The sequence below is a fragment of the Trematomus bernacchii genome, unplaced genomic scaffold (assembly GCF_902827165.1).
Source record: "Trematomus bernacchii unplaced genomic scaffold, fTreBer1.1, whole genome shotgun sequence".
In the NCBI taxonomy this organism is placed as follows: domain Eukaryota; kingdom Metazoa; phylum Chordata; class Actinopteri; order Perciformes; family Nototheniidae; genus Trematomus; species Trematomus bernacchii.
Window position 1 is genome coordinate 135,498 of NW_022987586.1, and position 24,349 is coordinate 159,846.

At 41.2% G+C, this 24,349-nt stretch overlaps 1 protein-coding gene across 2 annotated transcripts; it reads right to left on the reverse strand.

The window, feature by feature from the left end:
• Positions 1-9,725: 9,725 nt before the first annotated feature.
• Positions 9,726-11,966, reverse strand: LOC117480935. Of its 2 annotated transcripts, XM_034128355.1 has the most exons (4): positions 11,418-11,966; positions 10,935-11,090; positions 10,743-10,835; positions 9,726-10,449 (listed from the first exon to the last, which is right to left on the reverse strand). In XM_034128355.1, exons 1-4 carry the CDS (start codon positions 11,775-11,777, stop codon positions 10,144-10,146), a joined length of 915 nt encoding a protein of 304 aa, XP_033984246.1. In that variant the 5' UTR covers positions 11,778-11,966; the 3' UTR covers positions 9,726-10,143. The 2 variants fall into 2 exon arrangements, with proteins under 2 accessions (XP_033984246.1, XP_033984248.1); XM_034128357.1 differs by lacking the exon at positions 10,743-10,835.
• Positions 11,967-24,349: the final 12,383 nt, after the last annotated feature.

Here is a 24,349-nt window from a genome sequence, read left to right on the forward strand (position 1 = left end):
AAAAGAAAATGTAGGGGGCATGCAGTTTTGCATCAGAGCGAACCTATCTCTAGCTCTGACATCTGGAAACGGAAAAGCAGTTTTAATGCTTATGGATTATCAGAAATCATTTCAAAGGGACACAGACACATTGGATTAACCTATGGATTAACTTCAGCAGCGTTTTTATCGTTTTAATGCCATTGAAGACCACTTTGGAGAGACTAGAGCCAAGGTAAAAATGTTAGCATTTTTAGCTACCTTGCGTCACCTGTTTTGATGTCTGTTTTTGTTTATAACGTCGCAAATTTGTGTAATTCAGTGATAATGAGGGTACCTTTCGATTCTGTGTCACCTCACGATGTGAATCGATATCATCGATGTGGAGAAGAGATAAATAAAAAATGATCAGTTATGAGTTTCTTCCCGTGACATGGATATAAAACAATCATAGTTTATTAAATGAACATGCCCTCAGACACTGTTTCCTGCAAGATGTTGCGGGCTTAACAGGTTAAGTTATGAAGTTATATAAGCATTATTAAGAAAGAAAGAATACCCAAGTTGTTTATTATTTTTATTTGAGTTAATGTGAACATTAGTGAACACGGAAGGACCGCATTGACTTTCTGGATTGTGACAACGTGGATTTCTGTGGAAAAAGGCTTGTGCTGCATGTTGTGGATGTTGCAATACATTATAGTCTAATGCTGGAAGTGGAACAAATTTGCTTATGAATAAAGTGTGGAACGTAACTCAAGGAGGGTATCTTGAAAAGCGCTTTAATAAGTTTGTCTATCTGACTTACTGCCGCGGATCCAAGCCGCACAACAGCATAGCGCAGGGGTCGGCAACCCCTGGCACGCGTGCCAGCATTGGCACGCGGCACCGTATCCAGTGGCACACTAGGAATAAGTCGAATAAGTGTGCAAAATATTTAAATTGTATTTTCGGATCCTGAACGAGACCGCCGCCAGAGCGCGTCTCCCCGTTACCTGCAGAAGGAAGCCATGCACGCAACGCAGCCCCGCTCTGTTTAACTCCAGGTGACTTTCTGCCGCTTTCCTCCGTGGAGGAAAGCACTTCACAAATTGCAGTACCCATAAGGAGCTTTACAAATGCCGCAGTTTTTGCGTGGCTGTGTGTGTCTTTAGTTGAAAGCCCAGTGGCGATCTGCTCATCTCTCATTGAAATAATATGCTACAAAGGGGCGGACTGGCCATCTGTGTGTTGAACTTTCCTTTCGGCTCCCAGACCGTAGTCGAGGAGGGCAGAAGCAACAAGCTTCAGGTTCAATAACCCACTTTAGCTTAAATGACTGGAGAGAGGCGAGCTCTTCTAGGGAGGCCGTTGCATTTATTTAGCTGTTCTTCTGTTTCACAAAATACATCACAGACCTCTGTTTTTCTGCTGCCTCATTTCACTTCCAGAAACATACAGCCACTCGCTCACTCTCGCTCTACCATCCACACACACACATGCACACGCCACACCCCTCTCTCTCTCTCTTAAAGGGACAGCGATCTCATCTCACTCTGCCTGACCCTAATATCATAACATGTGTGTTTCTGGAGAATCACAGAACGGACGATCGTCCTTATTATTATGCCGTTTAAACCAATTTAATTAAATGTGTTTGTTAAATTCGGCATCATGTAAGTTGTGCTGACAGGTACACACACACACTGCTTCCCCGCAGCGAGGCTCCCCCCGCCCTCCTGTTGATAGTTCACCAGCGTCAAGCTCCTCAAACCCCCCCGCCCGTTGATAATTCTCGATCGTTGGCACGCTGATAACAATTTATTTTTTTTTTAATGGCACTTCATATCAAAAAGGTTGCCGACCCCTGGCATAGCGCAACATTAAAATAAGGACAGCTATTTACACGTGGATGTTCAACGACAATAAAGCATAAACATGGCTGAAAAGGAAAATGTGGAAACGAATGAAACTCCTATGGACCCAAACGTGAATGAACGTGAAGTACCTGTGGAAAATGCTGACGTCAGACCAAAAAGAACAATAAGACCTACAGAAGAGGCTTTAGAAGCTAAGCTGGTGCAGTTAATTAAAAAAAGGAAAACGAAATTGGGTCAAGTCTCAAGGAAACTTGTTTTGATTGATTCACTCATGATTGATTATGGGAATATCATTGAGATGCAAAGTTGTCGTGGGGTTTTTCAAATACTCTCCAAAGAGTTTTCAAACTCACATCACTCAGTGGAAGAAATGCTGTCAGAGCAAGAACAAGAAAGTGATCATGTTGACTGGTATCTCCCAAAAATTGCATATTTCAATGAGTTTCAAGATGTGATGGTTAGCTAGTGCTGCCTCCTTTGAGAATGTGCCTCCTTCTGACCATGGCTCATATACTGCATATATGTCAAGTCCACATAAAGCAATATCAGTGGGCATGATAAGCAAAAAAGGTTGGGGACTGGCTTCAGTCGAAGCTACTAGGACTCCCAGCAGCTTCTACTGAAGCCTTCCGAGTAAATCGCCAGAACGCCGACACATCATCTCCACCGCTCCCATGTTTTCTTTTGTGTTGCCATAAGTTAGTCTCTCTGCGTTTGTGCGCTGGGCTAATGCTAATGCTAATAATGCTAATGCGAGGATAATAAAATGGCGGCTTCACAAAACCTTTTGGGAGTTTTACGGGGCGTGTCTTGCAATCCGCCCAGCCAATCAGACATAGGAACCTTTTTCTCCCACGAAAGTACCTGCTCTCTAGCAGGGACGGAAAAGGGGGTGAAAAGGTTCTGATTAACTCATTTTAGTTCCGTCTCTTTTTGGTGTGAACGCGACATTTCGGAACTAAAGTGGGAAAAGTACTGCGGTGTGAACGCGGCTATAGACTCCAATTCAATAAACTCAAGTCATGCAGCCCCTAGTGGTCATGTACAAGTATTACAACCAAGGCCCACAACAAGGACAGCAGCATCACTCCATCCAGGTCAGACAAAGCTCTCTGACAGAAAGCAATGACTTTATTCAAGTAACGCAGCGACAAAACGAAATCACTGAAATACTAACGAAGGAGCAACGCTTAACATTACTCCCATCCAGAGAAATACCCATCTTTAAAAGAGATCCATTACAGTACCTTTCATTCATCAGAATGTTTGAAAAATAAAATAGAAGATGAAACTGACAATTACAAAGACAGGCTGTTCTTTCTAGAGCAGTATACAGAAGGCCAAGCTAAAGACTTGGTAAAAAGTTGCCAATACATGGATTCTAAAAAGGGCTTTTTGGAAGACTGCTCCAAGAGAACTATGGACATCAACTCTTAATCGCAGCAGCTTGTTTGGACAAAATGTTGAACTGGAATGCCATCAAGAGTGAAGATAGAAAAGCACTGCATTATTATGCTCGTGGATGTTGCAACACAATGGAAGATGTTGAGTTTTTGGATGAAATGAATAGCACATCAAACATGAGAAATGTGATCATGAAACTCCCATTTAAACTTAGGGAAAAGTGGAGAACAACTGCATATGCATACTATGAACACAATAAGACAAGAGCAAAGTTTCCAATATTGGTCGACTTCATTGAAAAGCATGCACGCATTGCATCAGACCCCATGTTTGGAGACATACAGGATGTCATGCCAAAAAGGGATATTAAAGTGTACAAATCACCCAGCAATAAGCCTGCTCATGGTTATAAGGGAAGTAGTTGTGTTACTGTGACAAGCCCAATAATCAGTGAGGAGCAAAAACCTTTCCAAAACATCAAATCAGACCATAAAGGCATTACTGTTAAGAGGCGCTGTGTATTTTGTGCAGGAGAACACACCTCTGAAACATGTAACATGAACAAAAAAATCTCACAATGAAAAGATTGACTGCTTAAAAGCACAAGGAATTTCAAATCAAATCAAGTTTTATTTATAAAGCACATTTAAAAGCGGCAGCAGCTGGTCAGCAGACCTTAAAGCTCTGGCTGGGGTGTAGCGCTGGAGGAGTTCAGCTATATAGGCCGGAGCCAGCCCATTTAGTGCTTTAAAAACAAATAAAAGGATTTTAAAATCAATTCTGAACCGAACTGGAAGCCAGTGCAGTGAGGCCAGAATTGGGGTGATGTGGTCACGCTTTTTGTGGCCAGTCAGCAAACGTGCAGCTGCGTTTGGACTAGCTGCAGGAGTTTAATTGAGGCCTGGTCCATACCCACATACAGAGCGTTGCAATAGTCCAGTCTTGAGGTAACAAAGGCGTTAATAACCCTTTCTAAGTCATTAAAAGATAAATACGACTTGGTTTTGGCCAATAGTCTTATTTTAAAAAAGCAGAATTTGACTACAGTGCTGACCTGCTTGTCGAATTTAAAAGTGCTAGTGAAGGTCACTCCAAGGTTCATGACCGAGGGGAGGATGTTTTTTTTGAGAGAGCCCAGAATATCAACCGGAGAGGCTGGAGGTTGGGGTCCAAAAAAGATGACCTCAGTCTTGCTCTCGTTGAGGTTGAGAAAGTTTTTGCTCAGCCAGGATTTTATCTCTGTTAACCTGTCATTTGCAGGAAACAACGTCTAAGGAATCTTAATATTTAATAAAACTATGAATGTTTTATATCCATGTAACGGGAAGAAACTCGGCTAACTGATCTTTTACATTTTTTTTTCCAAAAAAAACCCACAATGCTAGCACCCAGCCTCTGAATTTTCCACGAGCGAAAAAATGTAACCTAAAACGGCACTTAAACTCACAATAACTCCCTTATTACTTATCCTTGATGCACAACCACTCGTTTTTGGTGTCCTGGAGACACTGAATCTGTGTAAAAAACCTCAACACTCAGTGATAAACATTTGCGACGCTATAAACGAAAGCGTACATCATAACATGTGGAGCTAAGTAGCTAGAAACGCTAACATGGCTTACCTTGGTCAAAACTGGTCTTCAATGGCATTAAAACGATAAAAAAACGATGCTGCAGTTAATCCATAGGTTCATCCAATGTATCTGTGCCCTCTTTGAAATTATTTCTGATAATCCATAAGCAATAAAACTGCTTTTTAGTTTCCAAATTCCAGAGGGAGAGATAGCTCCACTCTGCTTCACATTTACATGTGCGCAGCCCCCACCTTTTCTCTTCACAACGTCTGTGTCAGGGAGCCTCCCCCTTCAATTCTATTGGCTCTACCGGTCAGAAAGAGGTGTCAACCATCAAAATCGAGCAAGGGGGGCCAGAGATATGGAGAAAAAAACCATTTTCACCCAAATCACCTCAGAGGTGGGGTGGTTTTGGCTAAACCTCTCTAAAAAAGGTCAAATGTCACTTGTTTTGCATCAATCTTGATACAGGGTACTTATTATATGTTGTACTTTGGATTCCTAAAGCTTTTAGTCTACTAACCCATCATCCAAGGGTAGTTTTCACTATCTGTAAAAAATAATTTTTGGACGGACACTATAATTTACAGTTTTTTACTATGTAAAATCTGAATTTTCTTTAAAATAAAAAACATTTGTATTGATTCTGACACTTCTACATCCAACTCACATATGTAGCCTTGCTTTGATAAAATAAATTATTCATATAACCCTTTTAGAAGTTAAGTTGTAGTCATTTGTTTTGGGCATGTCATTTTTGAGCCTGAAACATGAAAAACAGGCTTGGTGCTTAACAGGTTAAGCAGTCCATCAACTGCTGTAGTGAGTGTTTGACATTTGCTTTGAGAGGCAGATATATCTGTACATCGTCGGCGTAGCAGTGGAAGGGAAGATTATGTTTTGTGAGAATTGAACCTAGGGGCAGTATGTACAGTAGAAAAAGGATGGGGCCCAGAATCGAGCCTTGGGGAACCCCACAGGTAAGAGGGGCTTTGGCAGAGGAGAAGGCACCTAGCTGTACCGAGAAGCTACGGTCTGTCAGGTAGGACCTGAACCATGCAAGGGCAGAGCCTGTGATGCCAGCGGACTGTTCAAGCCGTGACAACAGGATGCTATGGTCCACAGTGTCAAAGGCAGCTGTCAGGTCTAACAGCACCAAGACAGCGGAGCTACCTGAGTCGGCGGCTAGGAGCAGATCATTCAAAACTCTTAAAAGGGCTGTTTCAGTGCTGTGCATGGGTTTGAAGCCAGACTGAAACTTTTCATGGATTCCATGCATGGTTAAAAAAGACTGCAGCTGGGCGTAGACTACTCGCTCCAGGGCTTTTGATAAAAAAAGGTAGCTGGGAGATGGGCCTAAAATTTGCGAGAATGGAGGGGTCGAGATTTTTCTTTTTAAGTAGTGGCTTAACCACGGCATGTTTGAAGGCAGCTGGGACACATCCTGAGCTAAGAGAGGTGTTTAAAAGTAATAAAATACTTGCTCCAACTGAATCAAAAACATCTCTGAGAAGGCGAGAGGGAATGCTGTCTGAGGTGCAGTTTGTCGGCCGCAGGTGCTTGACTACATCCGAGAGAGAAGAGAGGGATACAGGCTCAAAGTGGTCGAGGACAGCAGGGCACAGAAAAGGAGCAGGATCTGGGGTAGCACTAGTGTGGGCTAACCTAAGAGCAGATACTTTTTCAATAACATTTTTTTAAGAAACTTATCACAGAGAGTAGTCGATGGGACAATAGAAGAAACATCACAGGGATTAATGATAGAGTTGAGGACATTAAAAAGAACCTGAGGTTTATGGCTGTTTTTGGAGATTAACAGAGAAATGTGCTCTGTTTTGGCTGCTTTGACTGCCGTCTGGCAGTCAGAAAGGCAAGCACGAAGGATTTCTAGGGAGACATGGAGTTTATCCTTTTTCCATTTTCTCTCTGCACGTCTGCAAGCGCGTCTGAGAGCACGAGTACAGTCATTGAGCCACGGCTCTGATAGAACTTTGGTGCGTCCAAGCGTAAAAGGAGCAACAGAATCCAGTATTAGTGTGCATGTCGAGTCAAACATGGAGATAAGCTCATCAGCATTAAAAGCACAGTTCACATCTAATTTACAGAACGGAGAAGCATTAAAAACATCAGAGAACTGTGAGGCAGTCAAGGGGTTAATCGAACGCAGACGACGCGCAGGGGCACGTGATTCGACTCCTGCGGAAGGGATGGAGGTTGTAAACAGAACCGGTAAATGGTCTGAGATACGCGTTGCTGCACAGATTTCATCCACAGATACAGACAGTCCAAACGATAATACTAAGTCCAAAGTGTGTCCTTTTTCGTGTGTTGGGCCAGCCACGGACTAAACGAGACCAAAAGAATCAAGGAGATTTAAAAAGTTCCTAACCAGAGGTTTGGACTCGCAACACACATGGACATTGAAGTCTCCGGAGATCAAAACACGATCATATTTCACCATGATCCTGGACAGAAAGTCAGAAAAGTCACTTATGAAATCCTTATTGCACTTTGGCGGACGATACACGACTGCGCAGAGTATAGGCGAGGCCGGGTTCAGTTCAAAAAGCTGCAACTCAAAGCTAGCATAGCTAGTTACAGGGTGAAGCAATCGGCATTGGAGGCTAGCTCTAAACACTGATGCTATGCCCCCACCATGGCCGGTGGCACGGGGGGAGCTGAAGAATGTACATTCAGGAGGAAGAAGTTCAGAGAACGGTGTATACTCGCCAGCATGGACCCAGGTCTCCGTCAGGAACATAAAATCCAGTTCACGAGAGGTGAAGAAGTTGTTTAGCAGGAACGTTTTGTTTGCTATTGACCTAGCATTTAGCAAAGCCATGCAAAGTTTTCGCTCCGGGCTTGCCGAAGGTGTAGTGCGTCTCAGCTGACGAAGATGTGCGTGTTGAACGCCGCGTGGGCCGGGAGCAGTCAGTCGGGCAGGAGGAGCTGCCAGCGGGCCCAGCAGAGGCCGCAGCTCCGGAAAAACAGGGCGAATCCACCGATCCCTCACATGGCGTGCAGCGGGAGGGCCATGACATCCGAGGCGTGGATAAGTCCCAGGAGAGGCCGTCAGGTATGCCTTAAGATGGACCAGTGCACCACCACGCTTTCCCCGTCGTCTAAAGCGCTTTCGGCGAGGCAGGATGCAGGGCAACCGGCGCAGGTAGGTGGGAATATTCTACAGTAGAGGGGGGGGGGGACGATTTATGGTTGCCAGATGTAGGTTTGGGCAGCAATATCAACTCCAGTGAGGGTCTGAGGTGGAGGAGAGCTTGGCGATCGTAAACGAGCAGAGCAGAGACATTCTGACATTCTGACAAACATAAAACAAAAACAGGATAGCTAAAGGTAGAGAGCTGAGGGAGCGGCGAGCCGACACAGGCGCCATCTTTTGTCATTAAATTTGCTTTGGCTGTCTAACGAAAGGACATCTAAGCAAAGACTGTCAGAAAATAATGAAATGTGAAGTTTGTTCAATGAAACATCCAACAATATTGCACATCTACAAGAAAAAGATTGAACAAAAAGACAACTCTGATAATTACACCCATGCAGCTTCTGTAAGTAGTGCATTAGTCTCTTTAAATGGCAGAAACCACACTGGGGCCGGTGGTCAACAAACCCTACCAATTATCCCAGTTCAAATAAAGTTGTCAAACTCGAACCAGACTGTGCAGACTTACGCATTTATGGATCAGGGAAGCACTGCAAGTTGTTGTACTCAAGCCCTTCAACAAGATGTGCATGCCAAGGGCAAGAGAACAAAAATCGTCTTAAAAACAATGGGTCAGGAGAAAATGATTGACACTTCCTTTGTCAAAGGTCTTGAAGTGAGTTGCATCGAAGGCAATGATTTTTATCAGCTGCCTAAAGTATACACAAAAGAGGAAATTCCTGCTGGAAAAGAGCACATTCCCACTCAAGAAACCATAAATAAATGGAAATATCTAAGAGAAATTAAGTTGCCTGAATTGGATTGTGAAATCGGGTTGCTTATAGGAACAAATGCACCAAAGCTACACTGATAAAAGTAAAACGTTGGATCAACTAAAAAAAATTAGAGTAATCGATCACACGAAATATTTTACATTGACTCAATGAAAGTCCATTTCATCAGATCAATCTGTATATTTTAACTCCAGGCAAACTATTATCTGATAGTGAAGTAAACCAATTATTTTACGTTGTCCTAAATGAAAAAAGTGTGTTGTTACGGACTGAATGTAAAAAAAACATCCAGTTGAACCTGAAATAATTAAACTAAATTCAAAACCATTTCTTAACTAAATCAAACCAATTATTTTACATCGTCTCAAATATAAAATGTAAGTTGTCAGTATCTGAAATGTATAGCAATTATAATTTAAAAATGTTATGATTATATTGCATTTAATGACAAATAACAAATTATTTTAGAGCACATTTATTTGAATGTAAAACAAGTTGTTCACACTGTCACTACCCGATCTGCATCCCTGCCCGATCTGCATTGCGCATGTGCGAGATGGTCCGCCATATTGGACAACTCCGTACGGCAACCCAAATAGGACACTTGACACAGTGGCATTTGGCAAAGCACAAAAAGAAAACTCAAAAAACCGAGAGAGATGAGTTATTGTTATTACAACGTGACTTCACTGGGTTCTTTTATTTGGGGTTAAGTACATTGTCAGAATAAGTGAAAAATGAATTTAACTTCTGTTAGACAATGTACTTAACCCCAAATAAAAGAACCCAATAAAAAGAGTTGTTAAATAATAGTGAAGTCACGTTGTAATAACAATAACTCATCTCTCTCGGTTCTTTGAGTTTTCTTTTTCTGCTTTGCCAAAAGCCACTGTGTCAAGTGTCCTAGTTGGGTTGCCGTACGGAGTTGTCCAATATGGCGGACCATCTCGCACATGCGCAATGCAGATCGGGCAGGGATGCAGATCAGGTAGTGCCACACACAACCAGCTTTGGCCTCTAAAGCAGCCATTACCTGATCTTAAGCAGACATGTTAATAAGTACCACAGTTAAAATGCAGTAATATGTGCCGCTTCCAAACATCAAACTCTTAGAAAAAGGACTTGTCCTGATAATCAACTGCACACTTTTTTAAAGCAACACTGACAACTTGCGCCTGTGAGACATGTAATCTCTGAAAATGAGCAGACATGCATAACTTCTACAGTGAAAATCGGTCATACTGTAAGTGCAACTTCTGAATACAAAACTTTTTTGCACATTATTTACAATGCATAATTATTATAAAACCTTGGTTTTACAAACCTTACCATGCAAGAACAATGGTAACTGCAAGTGAGTGAGTGCAACAAAGTGTCTACTCTGGGATGAACAGCTGGGTTCTCAGTCTATTCACTTTTGGGCTCATCTTTTTTCCCTCAAGCTCCATCAGGACTTTTTGCACAACTTCAAAAGTGGATTGCAGTTCTTTAGGATATCTTAAGTTCAGTGCGTATATGAGCCCGAAGAGCATGGCAAAAGCTGTCGCAACCGAGGGCAAGCCGCTGAGGACCTCTGTTCCTTCGATGAGAACCTTGACGTCTTTGGGTCGATGAAACTGATCCTCTTTCCCAATGACAAAGATTGCCATTGTTGCCTGCTCCAGTTCTCCAGCCTCAGCTTCCTGCATATCATGCAAAAAAAAAGGGAAATGGATGAGGACCACAGAGTGTAGTTCAACAGGCCTGAAGCGCAAACGTTTCTCCAAATTTGCAGCTACCTTTTAAAAAAACAAGATTATACTGGATAGATGAAAAAAGGAAAGTTCTCAGTTCAGTCGGATGGTGGCCCAAGAGGAAAGCTCAGGAGGTCATCAAAAATTACTAGCTTTCTAACCAAGCAGTTATTTGCATGCAGTACAAATATGTTATTTTTCTTTTATGAACAAACATCTTGTGAGTGAGTGGGAGGTCTTACCTGGAATTCTTTGATGAGATGGTGAACAGGTTCACCCAGGTAGATCATTAGAGATTTGAGGATGCATTCTCTTCTGATGGTGATGTCCACAGTCTGAGTAAGAACAGTTATATATATACATTTTAAATCAAATGCAAAAAAAATGACTATTCAGCCACTGATCCCACAGATAAAAAACTCATTCATAGATACCTCATCTAAAACCTGCAAGATCCCGGTGGTCTTCTGTTTCACAACTCCTCCCCTGCTCCTGATGACCTGCAGCAGTTTAGTGGAGTGTTTGTCCAACTGCGCCAAGAACTTTGTCTCCAACGGAAATGTTGTTATGCGCATGAACTCAGCATTTACCTAGAAAATATAAGCAGCATAGAAAACAAAAAACACTGAGAATTTATAATACACATATTTTTTATAAAGAGCCAACGTTTTGATTAAAAGTACTCCAAGTCAGCTTGTATGAATGTAACATTTAAATTAATTAATCCACATATTTATTGAAAACCACCACCAAATAAAGACACAAAGAGTCATAGATGTAAAGCTTATATTGTGATATATATTAAAAATAAAAACGTCAACATATTTGCCTAGGCTGTCTATAGTTGTTAGTTAGTTGGGCCCTCATTTCTTCTCCACTACAAGCTTACAATCAAGGGTTTCATCAAAAATAATTACCTCTTCCATGTGAAAAAGTGCAGGCCACCGCTCCAAGAGGCCTTCAATGCTTGGCCTCTGATGCACTATTTCTTGTCTTCGGTATCCAAACGTCTTCGCCATCTTTTCTTTTATTGATTGCCGGTTGTTTCTTTTCTGTTGTTCTGCCAAAAGGGAAATTCTCTCTTGCTCCATGCTTTCTGGAGTCTCACCAATCGGCAAGGATGGAAAATGGTTGGCCTCAGCTCGCCTGGCTCTCTTTAAATTCTTCGCAGGGTAGGACTCTTCTTGAGACTTGGTCTTCAACGAGTTCACAGCGAGCTCTGCAGATGTTCCGTGTGCTCTGAGTAGAGTCCGGTAGTTGGTCATTTTTACCTTCATCCTTTGTTTCCATCCATAGCTCTCATTGAAAGACCCTGGTTCCTTTAGGCAGGGATGCTTGCTTGTCAATGCCTCAGCAACATCGCTAAAGTCAGCATCTGTAGGGTATGCTTTATGCTTTATCAGCCAGTTTCTCGAGTATGTCTGAAAGCATTTTTGAGCTTAGTGTCAGTCTAGATTGGTTCTTTGTGTACTCTGCATTTTCCTCTCTGTAATTGACATTCTGTGTCATAGGAGAAGACCGGGATTGGAAACACTTTAGGCCACTGCTGTGTTCTTAATGATTCCGAGGAAGAGCTGCTAAGTAGTACTGTGTCATCTGTATTCACAGATCCAGAGGAGTCTTCACTGTACAGTCCACTTGTAGGGGTACTATTTAATGGTATCTCAACTGGGTACAAGACCACAGTTGTAGAATCGGGGTCTAATTCGACAACTTTGATCACTGTTAAATCTTTTATCGCATGTGTCGATGTAAGATTAACAAATGTGTTCCCAAAATCAGTGTCTTTGTACTGTAGTCTTATGTAACCTTCTAATCCACATGAATTCTTGACCTCCTCAATGAGCTCTTCTATTGAGTTGGGAATCCCATTTCGAAGCTCCAGTCTTACGCTGTTGTCGTCGTTTAAGATGATCAGCAATCGAACAGGTGGTTCAATATCAGCCATGGCGCTCTAAGAGAAAGAGAGAAATAGAGGGAATTAATGAAATGCAGGTGTACACTCAATGAATTTTTTCTTTTCAAATTGCATTGTGTTATACTTTACAAAGTATTACATACAAAGTTCATATATATATATATATATACTCATTCTGACCTTATACATGAATGTATCTTTTAAGAGTCATCAGCCGCATTCCCCCAACTGTATAGTCAGCCAATGGGTATGGATCAGTCAGTTCATTTGAGTCAAGAAGTTCCACCTTCTTTGTAGGACACGGTTTCAGTTCATAGGCTCTGTAATGTTCCCTATACCATGCACTCAGCTTTCTGACGATGAAAAGCAGCTTATTCTTGATAACAATCATCTGGATTGTTTCCGTGAATTCCGGCAGCCCTGCCAAAGAGCCATGTGCCAGGATCATCCCAATCCTGTAATTTATGCGACTGTAAGATGCATTTTTGACCAAGCACACAGCATCTAAGTCTGGGTGCCTCTGCTTAATAGCAAATGCAATGTCCTCTTTCAAAAGGTCAATGGGAAGAGTTGAAACACTTGCTACCTCCAGGGGGGATTCAGGCAAGCTGGACAGGTAAAGGTGATGTGCCATGAGAAACTGATGTCGTTCAGCTAATGACAGTAGCACATTTCTGAAGCAGGTGGAATGCCGCACAACTCTTTTGAAATAGCTGTGCTTTGCTTCAAAACGCATGGTCCATAGCGCAACCAATGGCCCGAACTCACAGATTAACTGCGGATAATGCTCCAAGTAATGGTGTTTAGGTCGAAAGTTTGAGTCTGGGAAAACCTCCTTAAATCTCACTCTGTGCTCAGAGATCTTGAAGCTCAAATATCCAATTGACTCAGGAGTATGAACTGGAGAGACAACCAGGTCCACAATGTCTTTTAAATCACCAAGAAGTTGCCAGGCTGGTTCATTGATGGGCACTTTCTGTCCAAGCAAAAGTGTAAAAAATCGTAGTAAACTCCAGTTTTCGTGTGCATTTCCACCAATTGTTTTATTGGATGCATAGGCTAGTGGAACAGGGTGGGGGTGATTGGTTCGATCAGTCCATTTATAGGGAAAATCTTCTATCGCCTTGTTCAAAGTGGCCAAAGTAAAATATTTCTTGGAAATGAATACAGTCAGACAGAGAGCTATTTCAACAGGGATTATTCCCTCGAATAAATCATGGACAATGTCTGGAGGAAAACCAGTGGTAACATTGAAATGGGAAAGTTTTTCTGAAAGAACACAGCTTCTCTTAACACCATAACAATTGGCCAAAGAATTTTCCTCAATGGTTTGCAGATGATTTTTGTGATTCTCCTCAGTTCTCCGAGAAAAGCATCCAGCTTCCCTGGCCTGGAAATCTAATTTATCGGCTGTACAAAACCTGCAACTAAATCTGCTGGAAAAACTCTCAACAAAACCAGCAATACCGTGTGCTCCAAGGTTGTCAGCAACAACACACTGCACTGTGCCCTTTAAATGTTTGCCCAACTTTTCCACAAAAACACCCTGTTGTTCTAATGTTATGAGATCCCTTAACAAAGGTTCTAACACTTTTTCATAACCATAGACTTTCACATCATTGGTATTAATCAATGCAGCCAAATGAATAGAGGACAAGGAAGAATAACAATCCAATATAAGGCACAGATTTTGTGTCTTCTACGGGATGTTCCAAGTGGATTGCATATTTCAAAATCATCAACATACAAAATCAAAGAAATCGAACACTCTTTTGAGAGAATAGAATGTCTTTTAAAGAGAAGACCATCCCAAAAAGATCTGTATACCTGCTTATCTCTCTCCCTTTGCTGATATTTTTCCTTCAAATTTACAGCCTTATTAAGTATAGTTTCACAGTTTAAAAGTTGCTGCAAAGATTTTAGTATAGGCACATACTGAAAAAAACCTTCTATTCTTTCGGTCTAACACATACTCCACTGGTTCAACAACATTAAAGTGTTTTCTATAATATTTCTTCCGTTTCCAAGTGGTTGACAGTGGACCACGGTTTCCTATTGCAGCTTGAATGGGATTCAAAGTGCAAAGTTCAGTGGCCAACTCTTTCACAACTGATTCATCAACTTGGCAATTGCGATCTTGTAAGAAGTGGATTATAGTCTTTTGGGTAACTGGCAGAGAGGCAGTACCAATTAAATATTGCAGCTCTTCTAGAAGCTCATTCACAGCTGCACTTGATACAAGAAAATAATTTTCTAATTTAAGTAGGACTGAGGCAAGTTTTAATTCAATATCTGTCGAAACTGTTGATTCTTCATCAGGAAGTTCTTCAGATGGCAAATTCAACTGATCAGTAGTACCCGTTTCAAATGATTCTACAACATCATACCCATCAACAATTCCAGGCTTGAAATCATTAAGTGTAATGTGGGGTATGCTTCCTCCATTTGTGAGTATTGAAAGCTCCGTAATGATTTGTTTTGTATGAGCAACCAGAAAACATACAATTTACAAATTCATGATTTTTCAAATGCTGCCTGATATGTTGAAAATAGTCTGGCTCAGTAGAATGCAGATTGTTGTCGCAAACATGGCACTTGAGTGTTGAAAATCTATTGTTCTGTGAAGATTGTTGAGCAGAATGGAATTTGCTTAGATGAGTGAGTAGAGCTTTCCATGTCTTGCATGTGCATGGGCAATTCTCATGAATACAGGGGTAGGCACGACCCCGCCCATAATGCTGATGATCAAGCTTGTAGTGTTTCAAAAGTTCCGATCTTCTTGAAAATGAATTGTCACAGTCTTTACATTTCCACATGCATGGATAACTGAGGAAACAGGAGATACAAGAGATACCTTTAGTGTACCGAGTAGACAACGCTGTAACTTTTTGTAAGTGATTTGGTAGAAAATTGCTCTGCTTGATGTGTCAAAATCGATTGAACATGTTTGCCAGAGCCCAATTTGAAGGGTGGCCTGATTATAGCGAATACCCTCATGACATTTTTCTTTTTTTTTTTTTTATTAACTTACCACAAGCAATGACCATTCACAGGAACATCCACATGGGTAGAACAGTAGGAATAGACGGCTGCTTCCCTGAAGTGAGAAAACCTTTCATTAGTCTTTAATTAGCCATCAAAGTGTCTAAGCTACAAGAAGATCATTGACATATTAAAAATATATCAAACATTAAACTTAAATTCGTTACTCAAAGCCTATACTTTATTTTAGGACAGTGGTCAACATTTTGGTGATGTAAAAATATATAACACAATGTTGTAAACTAACGTTACATTTACAATATCTTTATCAATTGAACTCGAAAATTCAAATATAAGTCGCTCGTCAATATGAAAGAAGCCCACTTACTCTGTCCTTAAATTGAAGTTTAACACCAGAATTTCTACTCTGGTAATAAATACAAATTCATAGTCTTATCTATTTATTTAAAATAGAAAACATGAAGCCCGCCTGTTCATACTGTTTACAGGCCACCAAGCCTCAGTTAAGAAAAGTTAAAGTTGATACTTAATGTTTGTGTGAGTATATCTGCCTTTGAATCTGGCCATGACTCATGCCGAGCGCTGCTAACGCTAACGCTAACGCTAACGCTAGCATGCTTTATTCAAAAATTGACTTTAGCCTTTAGTCGAATTGGAGTCATGGGTACAGTCCGCTAGCTCAGTTAAGAACATTTAACGTTACAGTTAATGTCGTGTTGAGAAGTATATGCTCTGCTGAGTGTTCTTCACTGGATAATGTGTGGTCTGAATAAAGCATGCTAAACGTTAGCGCATGCTAAACGTTAGCGCAAGCTTTTACAGCCTACTCAGTCAGAGTCACGGCCAGACACACGTAGGCTAACGTTTCCCATAAATAACGTTACCTTTTCTTAACTGAGCTACCGGACTGTAGTAACGTTAGCCACCCATAACTCCAAGCGGGCTAAAGCTAATCTCTGAATAAAGCATGCTAGCGTTAGCTTATAAGGGCTATCAACAGCCGGTCAGAGTCAACGGAAGATATACTCAGACAAACGTTAATGTTTCGGTATGTGAAATTATATTATATATATATATTAATATTATTTTATCCTTACCAGTATCACATGTGCTCGTTTTCCAAGTGTCTGGATGAAGTCTGCTGGTTAGCTCCACCGAACTGCGAAAGACAGCGTGTGTACTGCCAGAACATTCTGTGTGCGGTGTCATCAATGCAATGCGCATGCATAAATTAAGCTTGATTTAATAAAACTACATTGAACAAATGAATGGTTTCAGTTTCAATGTCCTTCTGTCAGTTTATATTCTATCAATATAAAACAATAGGTTCAACCATAAATATAAATCAGGAATATTAGTTTAAATAATGAAACTAATAATTTAAAATTATTTGAGTGAGAATAAACACATCAAACGAACAACCACTATGTTTTACTTTTATCAGTGTAAATGGAGCCGTGGAAAATAATAAACAGTCAAAATAGAGGACCCTTTGCTGTTAAGACAGTCCTAGGTTGGGTTGTGAATGGACTGAATCAGGAAACCACTGAATCTGAGAATACTTCATGTGCTGTTGTTAATCGGATATCAGTGACAGGTTTAAGTGAGCTGCTGGTGCAGCAATACAATCATGACTTTCCAGAGAAACGTTGTGATGAGAAGAAAGAGATGTCAGTTGAAGACAAACAATTCTTAAAGATCATGTCAGATTCAGCTGAAATCAAAGATGGACATTATCAGCTTGAACTTCCATTTAAACAGAAGAATATCATGATGCCAAACAATCGCAAACTTGCAGAGCAGAATCATTAAAAAGGGAAATTCAAAAGGAACAAAGTTTTCCATGATGAATATAAAACATTCTTGGAGGCTGTGATAGCAAAAGGTCACGCTCAGCTACTGCCCCAAGAGCAGCTCAAACCTGAGAGTGGAAATATGTGGTGCATACCACATCATGGGGTTCATCACCCAAAGAAGGGCAAGATTTGTGTAGTGATCGATTGTTCTGCATCTTATCAAGGATATTCATTCAATGAAAAGTTTATTCAGGGTCTCAATCTTACCAACACGCTACTTGGTGTGCTCATTCGATTCAGACAAGAACAAATAGCTTTCATAGCTGATTTCGTGGGGATGTATCATCAGGTCAAGGTGGCTCCTGCCGATCAAGATTATCTTCGCTTTCTTTGGTGGCCAGGAGGAGATGTCAGTTTACCTCTCGCTGAGTACAGGATGACAGTACATCTATTTGGTGCCACTTCATCAGCAAGTTGTGCAACCTATGCTCTTACTAAAACCGCTGCAGGTGCTGATCTCTCTCTCTCTCTCTCTCTCTCGCGTCCGGTTATACTTCACTCGCGTTTATGTCCAAATCCATCAGATCTAGCTAGTTTTAGCTAATGATATGGCTGCTGCCCCTCCCTACACGCAGATCACGCAGACTCAAACCTCATCTTATGCCCAAATTCCAGCTGAGAGGGTCTTCTCTATAGCTGGCCTGATTGTGAATCGCCTCCGCACCCGCCTCTCCGCTGAGCATGTAGACATGCTCATATTCTTAAACAAGAATGAGTATTGAATAGCTGCATTCTGTGCATAGGCCCTGTTACAGGTTGTTGATCTCTGTTGTAATAGGGTTACGTTACCCTAACCGGTTATGTTGTTCGTGTATGATCCCTCTTTAATTTAAAAACCAAGTTATGTTTTAAGCATGAAAGCTGTAGGCCTATAGCTATCAACTGTTCAAACTGTGATCACCAGTTCAATACATTTGACAAATTCGACCAAATCGAATAAAGCTGATTGAGAAGGAGATGAGAGTGTTTAATGACTCTATGAGAGGTCTCACAATCTCCAAGGATAACTTGGATAAGGCTGAAGCAGCAGTGTTCTGTTCTTTTGTGTCTTTTCCAGAGGAAGTGGACACTTTGAAAAGGGGAAAACCTATCAAAGGAAGTAGTGCACTGTATAAATTGGATCCAGTGTACGAGAATGAACTGGTAAAGGTTGGAGGAAGGCTAAATAAAATGGCAATGCCTGAGGAAGCAAAGCACCCAACCATTCTTGGAAAACACCACCATGTCTCTAAAACTATACTTCGAGATATTCATCAACAAGTTGGTCACAGTGGAAGGAATCATGTTATCCAGGTTAAGACAAAAATACTGGATACCATGTGCCAATGCATTAGCCAGAAAAATTATATCTGAATGTACTGGGTGTATCTCAATGTCGAGGAAAGCTGCTCCAGAGCCACTATTTCAAGGATACTACGTCATCGAGTGCCGCCGAAGGACTGTTCCAATGTCCAGGATACTTGGAATTCTACCGAGGCCGGCGTCCTTCGTTGAGGGAAATTTCGAGGCTGCACATGTGTAGCCTCTGCGGTCTTAAAATCCCCACAATGCTTAGTTTGCGGACGGACCAATTTCTAAAATCTTTGGCGGATCTAAGGCGGGGCCTCGCATATGACGCACACCTGTTAGCCTGTTCCACCATTCTTCGTTTTCCGAGGCTAGGAAGGACTTTTGCCTCGCTTCAGAAGGAACTGACTCGGAGGGACTTGTTCTACCAAGGAAGCGTCCTCTACATTGAGAAACACCCACCGTGTGCAGACGCATGCATGGAAATGCAGGAGAACAAAACATTTCAGATCTGCCAACAGACAGAATTATACCAGACCTACCACCATTCACATATGTTGGAGTGGATTACTTTGGCCCCCTGGAAGTGAAAAGAGGACGAAGCATTGTGAAACGATATGGAGTTATCTTTACCTGTCTAACAACCAGAGCGGTGCACTTGGAAGTAGCTCATTCGTTGGATACAGATTCATGCATTAATGCCTGCAGACGTTTCATCAGCAGAAGAGGCCAAGTATTGGAGATGAGGTCAGACAATGGGACTAATTGCGTTGCCACTGAAAGATAGCTGAAGGAATCTATAAAAAGAGTGGAATCTGAGCAAAATAGAACAAGCCCTCCAGCAAAACAGGGATGCAAACTCATCAGGTATGAAAAAGGTGACAAGGATCCGAGCCCCCCGACCCCACGGAATATCGGCTTTAAAATGAGGAATAACAGAGGATGTTAGCAGTCAGAACAACTAAAGCAGTTCATAATAACAGAAACGCCAAAGACTCACATCTAATAGAAATGTATAAAAGCATTTATTTTAATTGTGTAGCAGTCAGTTTATAATTTTGGCAGCACTGTTGAGCATTTTGAAAATGTATTTTCATGCCTCTGTGCAAGGCTTAGTCTTTCTATCTGTATAGCCAGTGGTGTAAAGTAACTAAGTTCATAAACTCAAGTACTATACTTGGGTACAATTTTAAGATACTTGTACTTGATTTAAGTATTTCAATGTGTTGCTACTTTGTTCTTCTTCTCCTCTACAGTTCAGAGGTAACTGGTGTACTTTTCCTCCACTACATGTATTTAATACCTTTAGTTACTTTACAGATGTCGATGAATGATGTGAAATATAATCAAGTGTTAAATCAGACTTTAGTTCCACCTGGAGTAAATTCACAAGCTACCCTGCAGTATACAAAGTCATTCAAACTAGCTGCACCTTTACCAGCTTTGAGAACACTTTCATGATCAATCATTATAAAACATATCATATATATTATTCTGAAATGGACCAATCTGCACAATGACTACTTTTACTGTCGCTACTTTAACTATATTTTGATGATAATACTTTTTTACTTTACTTGAGGAACATTTTGAATGCAGGACTTTTACTGTAACATTGTATTCCTACACTCTGGTACTTCTACTTTTACTCAAGTACAAGACCTGAGTACTTCTACTTTTACTGAAGAACAAGATCTGAGTACTTCTACTTTTACTCAAGTACAAGATCTGAGTACTTCTACTTTTACTCAAGTACAAGACCTGAGTAGTTCTACTTTTACTCGAGTACAAGATCTGAGTACTTCTACCTTTACTCAAGTACAAGATATATATACTTATACCACCTCCGTTTATAGCCTATGAAAATAACTATTTGAAAACGAAGGCTAAAGCTAACGTTAGCAGATAGTGACAATGTATGCTAGTTAGCTAGCTCAACGATTCCTTAAATAATATTGCGACAGAAAAACTTTTCAGTGCACATCACGCTCTGCCGCTCCGACAGGGAGCTCTGCTCTGAACACCTGAACGGCCCACTTCATTATAATATATAAAAAAAGAACACCATGCGTGTCATGATGGCACATAACAGCTCGCGGCCGCAGATTACTCCGGGTCCCAGACCCCCCCCATTACCCCAAAAATATTTGTATTGCAGATCTACATGAATCACACAAACGACCTATTTTGGATTCAAAACGGCGAATTTCGCCGAAAGGTGACAAGTTTGCATCCCTGGCAAAAGGATGTGAAATGGACCTTCAATCCTCCTTACGGAGCACATCATGGCGGAGTATGGGAAAGACTAATCTGGCTTGTAAAGAAAATTCTGCTATCCATCACAAAACAACAAACACTTGACGACGAAAGCCTTTCAACAGTTCTGTGTGAAGTTGAAGGAATTCTCAACAGCCGACCAATAACTACAGTGTCAAATGATCCAAATGACTTGGAACCTCTCACACCAAGCCATTTGCTGCAGTTCAAGGTCAAACCTGCGTTGCCCCCAGGCTTATTGCATCAGCAAGATACATACTCAAGTGCAGTACATAGCAAATTTGTTTTGGGCCAGATGGATCAAAGAATATACCACTTTTGCTAGAAAGACAGCAATGGAATCGCATTAACCGGTTCAGCCCGAGAGCCCCCGGTAGAGGGGACTGCAGGTTTTTTTTTTCTTCACCAAACTGTTTTTAATATTTCAAAACCTATTAATGTGTCATACCAGATTAACGGGAATAAACTCAGCTAACTGACAGTACGAACCATTTTTACCAAAACAAAAACACAAGTCTCATAAGAAGCGTCTAAATGACCCCTGAGCGAAAAAATGCTAACGCACAAGTGCATTAGCATTAGCCCCGCGCACCAACGGAGAGAGAATAACTTATGGCAACACAAAAAAAAACATGGTAGCGGTGGAGTGATGAGGAGGTGTCGGTGTTTTTCGCCTGCCGTCTTTTCTGCAGACTTGTCAAAATAAAAGTAAGCAAAACACTACTTTTGAATTCATTATTGAATTGTGTGCATAATAGGGGTGTAACAGTATACGTATTTGTACCGAAATTATTCTGTATGAGCCCTTCGGTTCGGTACACGTGTGTACCGAAGTGTACCGAGCGAATATGATGTTAAACGTAAAAAATTGAGAACGTGAACAACTTTTTGGAAGTAATCTCAGGTGCTGTGACGCAGCATTCAGTGTAATTTGCTCACATTGGGTTCAACGCGCCATAGAGCGGCCAAGTCATATCATTGGACGAGAGGCATACTATGAGAGCTGGTCACAGGGATACGTTCAAATGTAGTCAGTAGTTTGAGGAACTGTCGAAATGGCGAACGCAAATAAAGTTGAGCTCGAAAATCCTCCAGCATCATTGAAGTCTCCGGTTTGGGAACATTTTTGTTTTGCAGTTACGTACAAGGATGACGGACAAAGACAGGTGGACCGAACCAAAGCTGTTTGTCGGCATTGTTCAACTAAAATTGGTTACGTGGCTGGCAATACATCAAACTTGCACACTCATTTGAAAAGGCATCCCCCGAACGTGAATATCACCGGTACCAAAAGAAAAAAGACTGAAGTGCAAACTGTAAGTGGCGCTGTAGTCTGCCACAAAAGCAGCTTAGAAGACTTCCCGCGCATATGGTAACCATGGTTACCCTTCTGTTTATTCTCCGCTGTGGCTTTTTTTCCTCCCTCCCCGAGGCAAGCGTTTGCTCCCGCTGCTTTAATTCAATTCAATGCAATCCCTCCTCGTCGAGGCAAGCACTGTAATTCTCTCCGGTTAGTCCACCAGCAGATGACAAACACCCACCTCTCCGCCTCTTCCAAGGAACGAGGGGACCGTGCGGCAGAGTTTCAGTTAGGTTTTCTTTCGCCGGTCAAGATGTCCGTTAAAGTTTAAATCTTCTGGATCACAGCTCTCTATAGGGTTTCATTTATCTTGTTGGCAGCTCATCCCTTAAAAACAGAAGTCTCAGAGTGATTATAATAAGATGAAATATGAAGGGTCTATTTCAAGCTTGTTATGAAAATAAGTTATTAGGCTTTTTGTATCAACTAAGATTTGTTAGAAAATGTTATCAACATGAATTGACTGAATTTATTTTAAAAGTGGGCTTATTAACACATGAATACTACTGTGTAATATATCTGTACATATATATTTAAGAAGTACAATATAAGAAAAGCAAAAGTTTCATTTGTGGGCCATATTTCATTATACTTTTTGAATTAGCTGAGGGCCAATTCAAAATGGCCAGCGGGCCGCATTTGGCCCCCGGGCCGTAGTTTGGAAACCTCTGCTTTAAAGTGTTAATGAAGAGTAAAGGGAACAGACCTGCTCTGTGTATCCGAAGCTGAGGCTGTAAAACAGCGTCCAGTAGTTTCTGGAGTCTCTCGTTCTCCTCTTTGGAAAGAGACAGCTCCTCCTCGAGCTCTGCTATCGTTTTTTCAAACAGAGCAAATATATCTTCAGGAGCAGCAGTGAGTCGCTGCTTCTTCAACGACAGCAGCATTTGGACTTTACTCATGTTTACTAGATCACCTTTTCCTGCAAACTCCGTTAAACACACCGTTTCTCTCTTCACCAAACTCTCAATCTGACTAGTGTTGCTAACGTGTTTCCAGCTAGCATGCTAAGCTAGTTCCTATAGTCCGAGGTAAACGCTCCAGAAAAAAGAGCACAGAGTCTATTCGGAGGTTTATCCAGACACACAGATGATGGATCAGTAGTGCTGGAGCTCACAAACGCTTTCTCAGGAACACAGAGAGAGAGAGAGAACCGTAGCGACGAGACGCCACATGGATCCAGGTTAGAAAGAGCTGGGAACTTCACTTCCGGTGAAGACGCCTCCTCCTTCTTCTTCTTCTCTCAGTTTTTCTTCTTCTTCTTCTTTAGATTTTATTGGCGGTTGGCAAACCAACTTATAGGTGCATTACCGCCACCAACTGGACTGGAGTGTGGACAAGAGACTATCCAGAAAACAATAAACAAAAGAAATAAAACACAACAAAACAAACAAAAACAAAACAAACAAACAAACCAAACAAAACAAAACAAAAAAGAACCAAAACTCTAGATTTAAATGTATCAGTTTCTCTTAAAAACTTAATAATCTCACAATAAATATTGCCTGATGTTTTCCCCAACAGCCCCGACATCGACAAGTCACTGAATCCTGCCCTCTTCAGTGTCTGGAAAAACACACCTCTCTGAACACTATATTTCCCACAAATCATTAAAACATGTTCCACAGTTTCTGGCTGGCTACAGTGTATACACTTTCCGGTTGGATGCTTTCCTATTCTACTCAATGTATGATTGAGACCTGTATGACCTATTCTCATCCGAGAAATGACATTTTCCTCCCTTCTTTTAAACCCCACCTTCCTTCCATCCCCCACATACCTTTGAATGTTATAAAGATGTCTTCCTGTATCACTAAGGTCCCAATGTTCTTGCCATGTTGTTTGTGCATATTTATGTATGAATGTTTTAACCTCCGCTTTGCTAAGTGGAACTTCTATGTCTATGTTCATAATTCTGAGTGTTTGTTTGGCCAGAATATCCACCTGTTCATTACCCTCCACACCAACATGAGCAGGAACCCAGATGAAACTAGTTGCTATGCCTTTGATTTGCATTTTATATAAAATTAGAAATATTTCATTTATTATGTCCATTCTAAATGAAGATCTGCCTGATCGTATACTCGATAATGCTGAAAAACTGTCCGATGCAATTACACTATTATGTATTTCCTTCCCCTCTATCCATTT

Coding starts and splice junctions, on each gene's coding strand:
- LOC117480935 (XM_034128355.1), bottom strand. CDS start 11,777: ATGAAGGTAAAAATGACCAACTACCGGACTCTACTCAGAGCACACGGA. Junction 10,836..10,934: donor TCTTGCAGGTTTTAGATGAG/GTATCTATGAAT, acceptor GTTCTTACTCAG/ACTGTGGACATCACCATCAG. Junction 10,450..10,742: donor ATCTCATCAAAGAATTCCAG/GTAAGACCTCCC, acceptor CATGATATGCAG/GAAGCTGAGGCTGGAGAACT.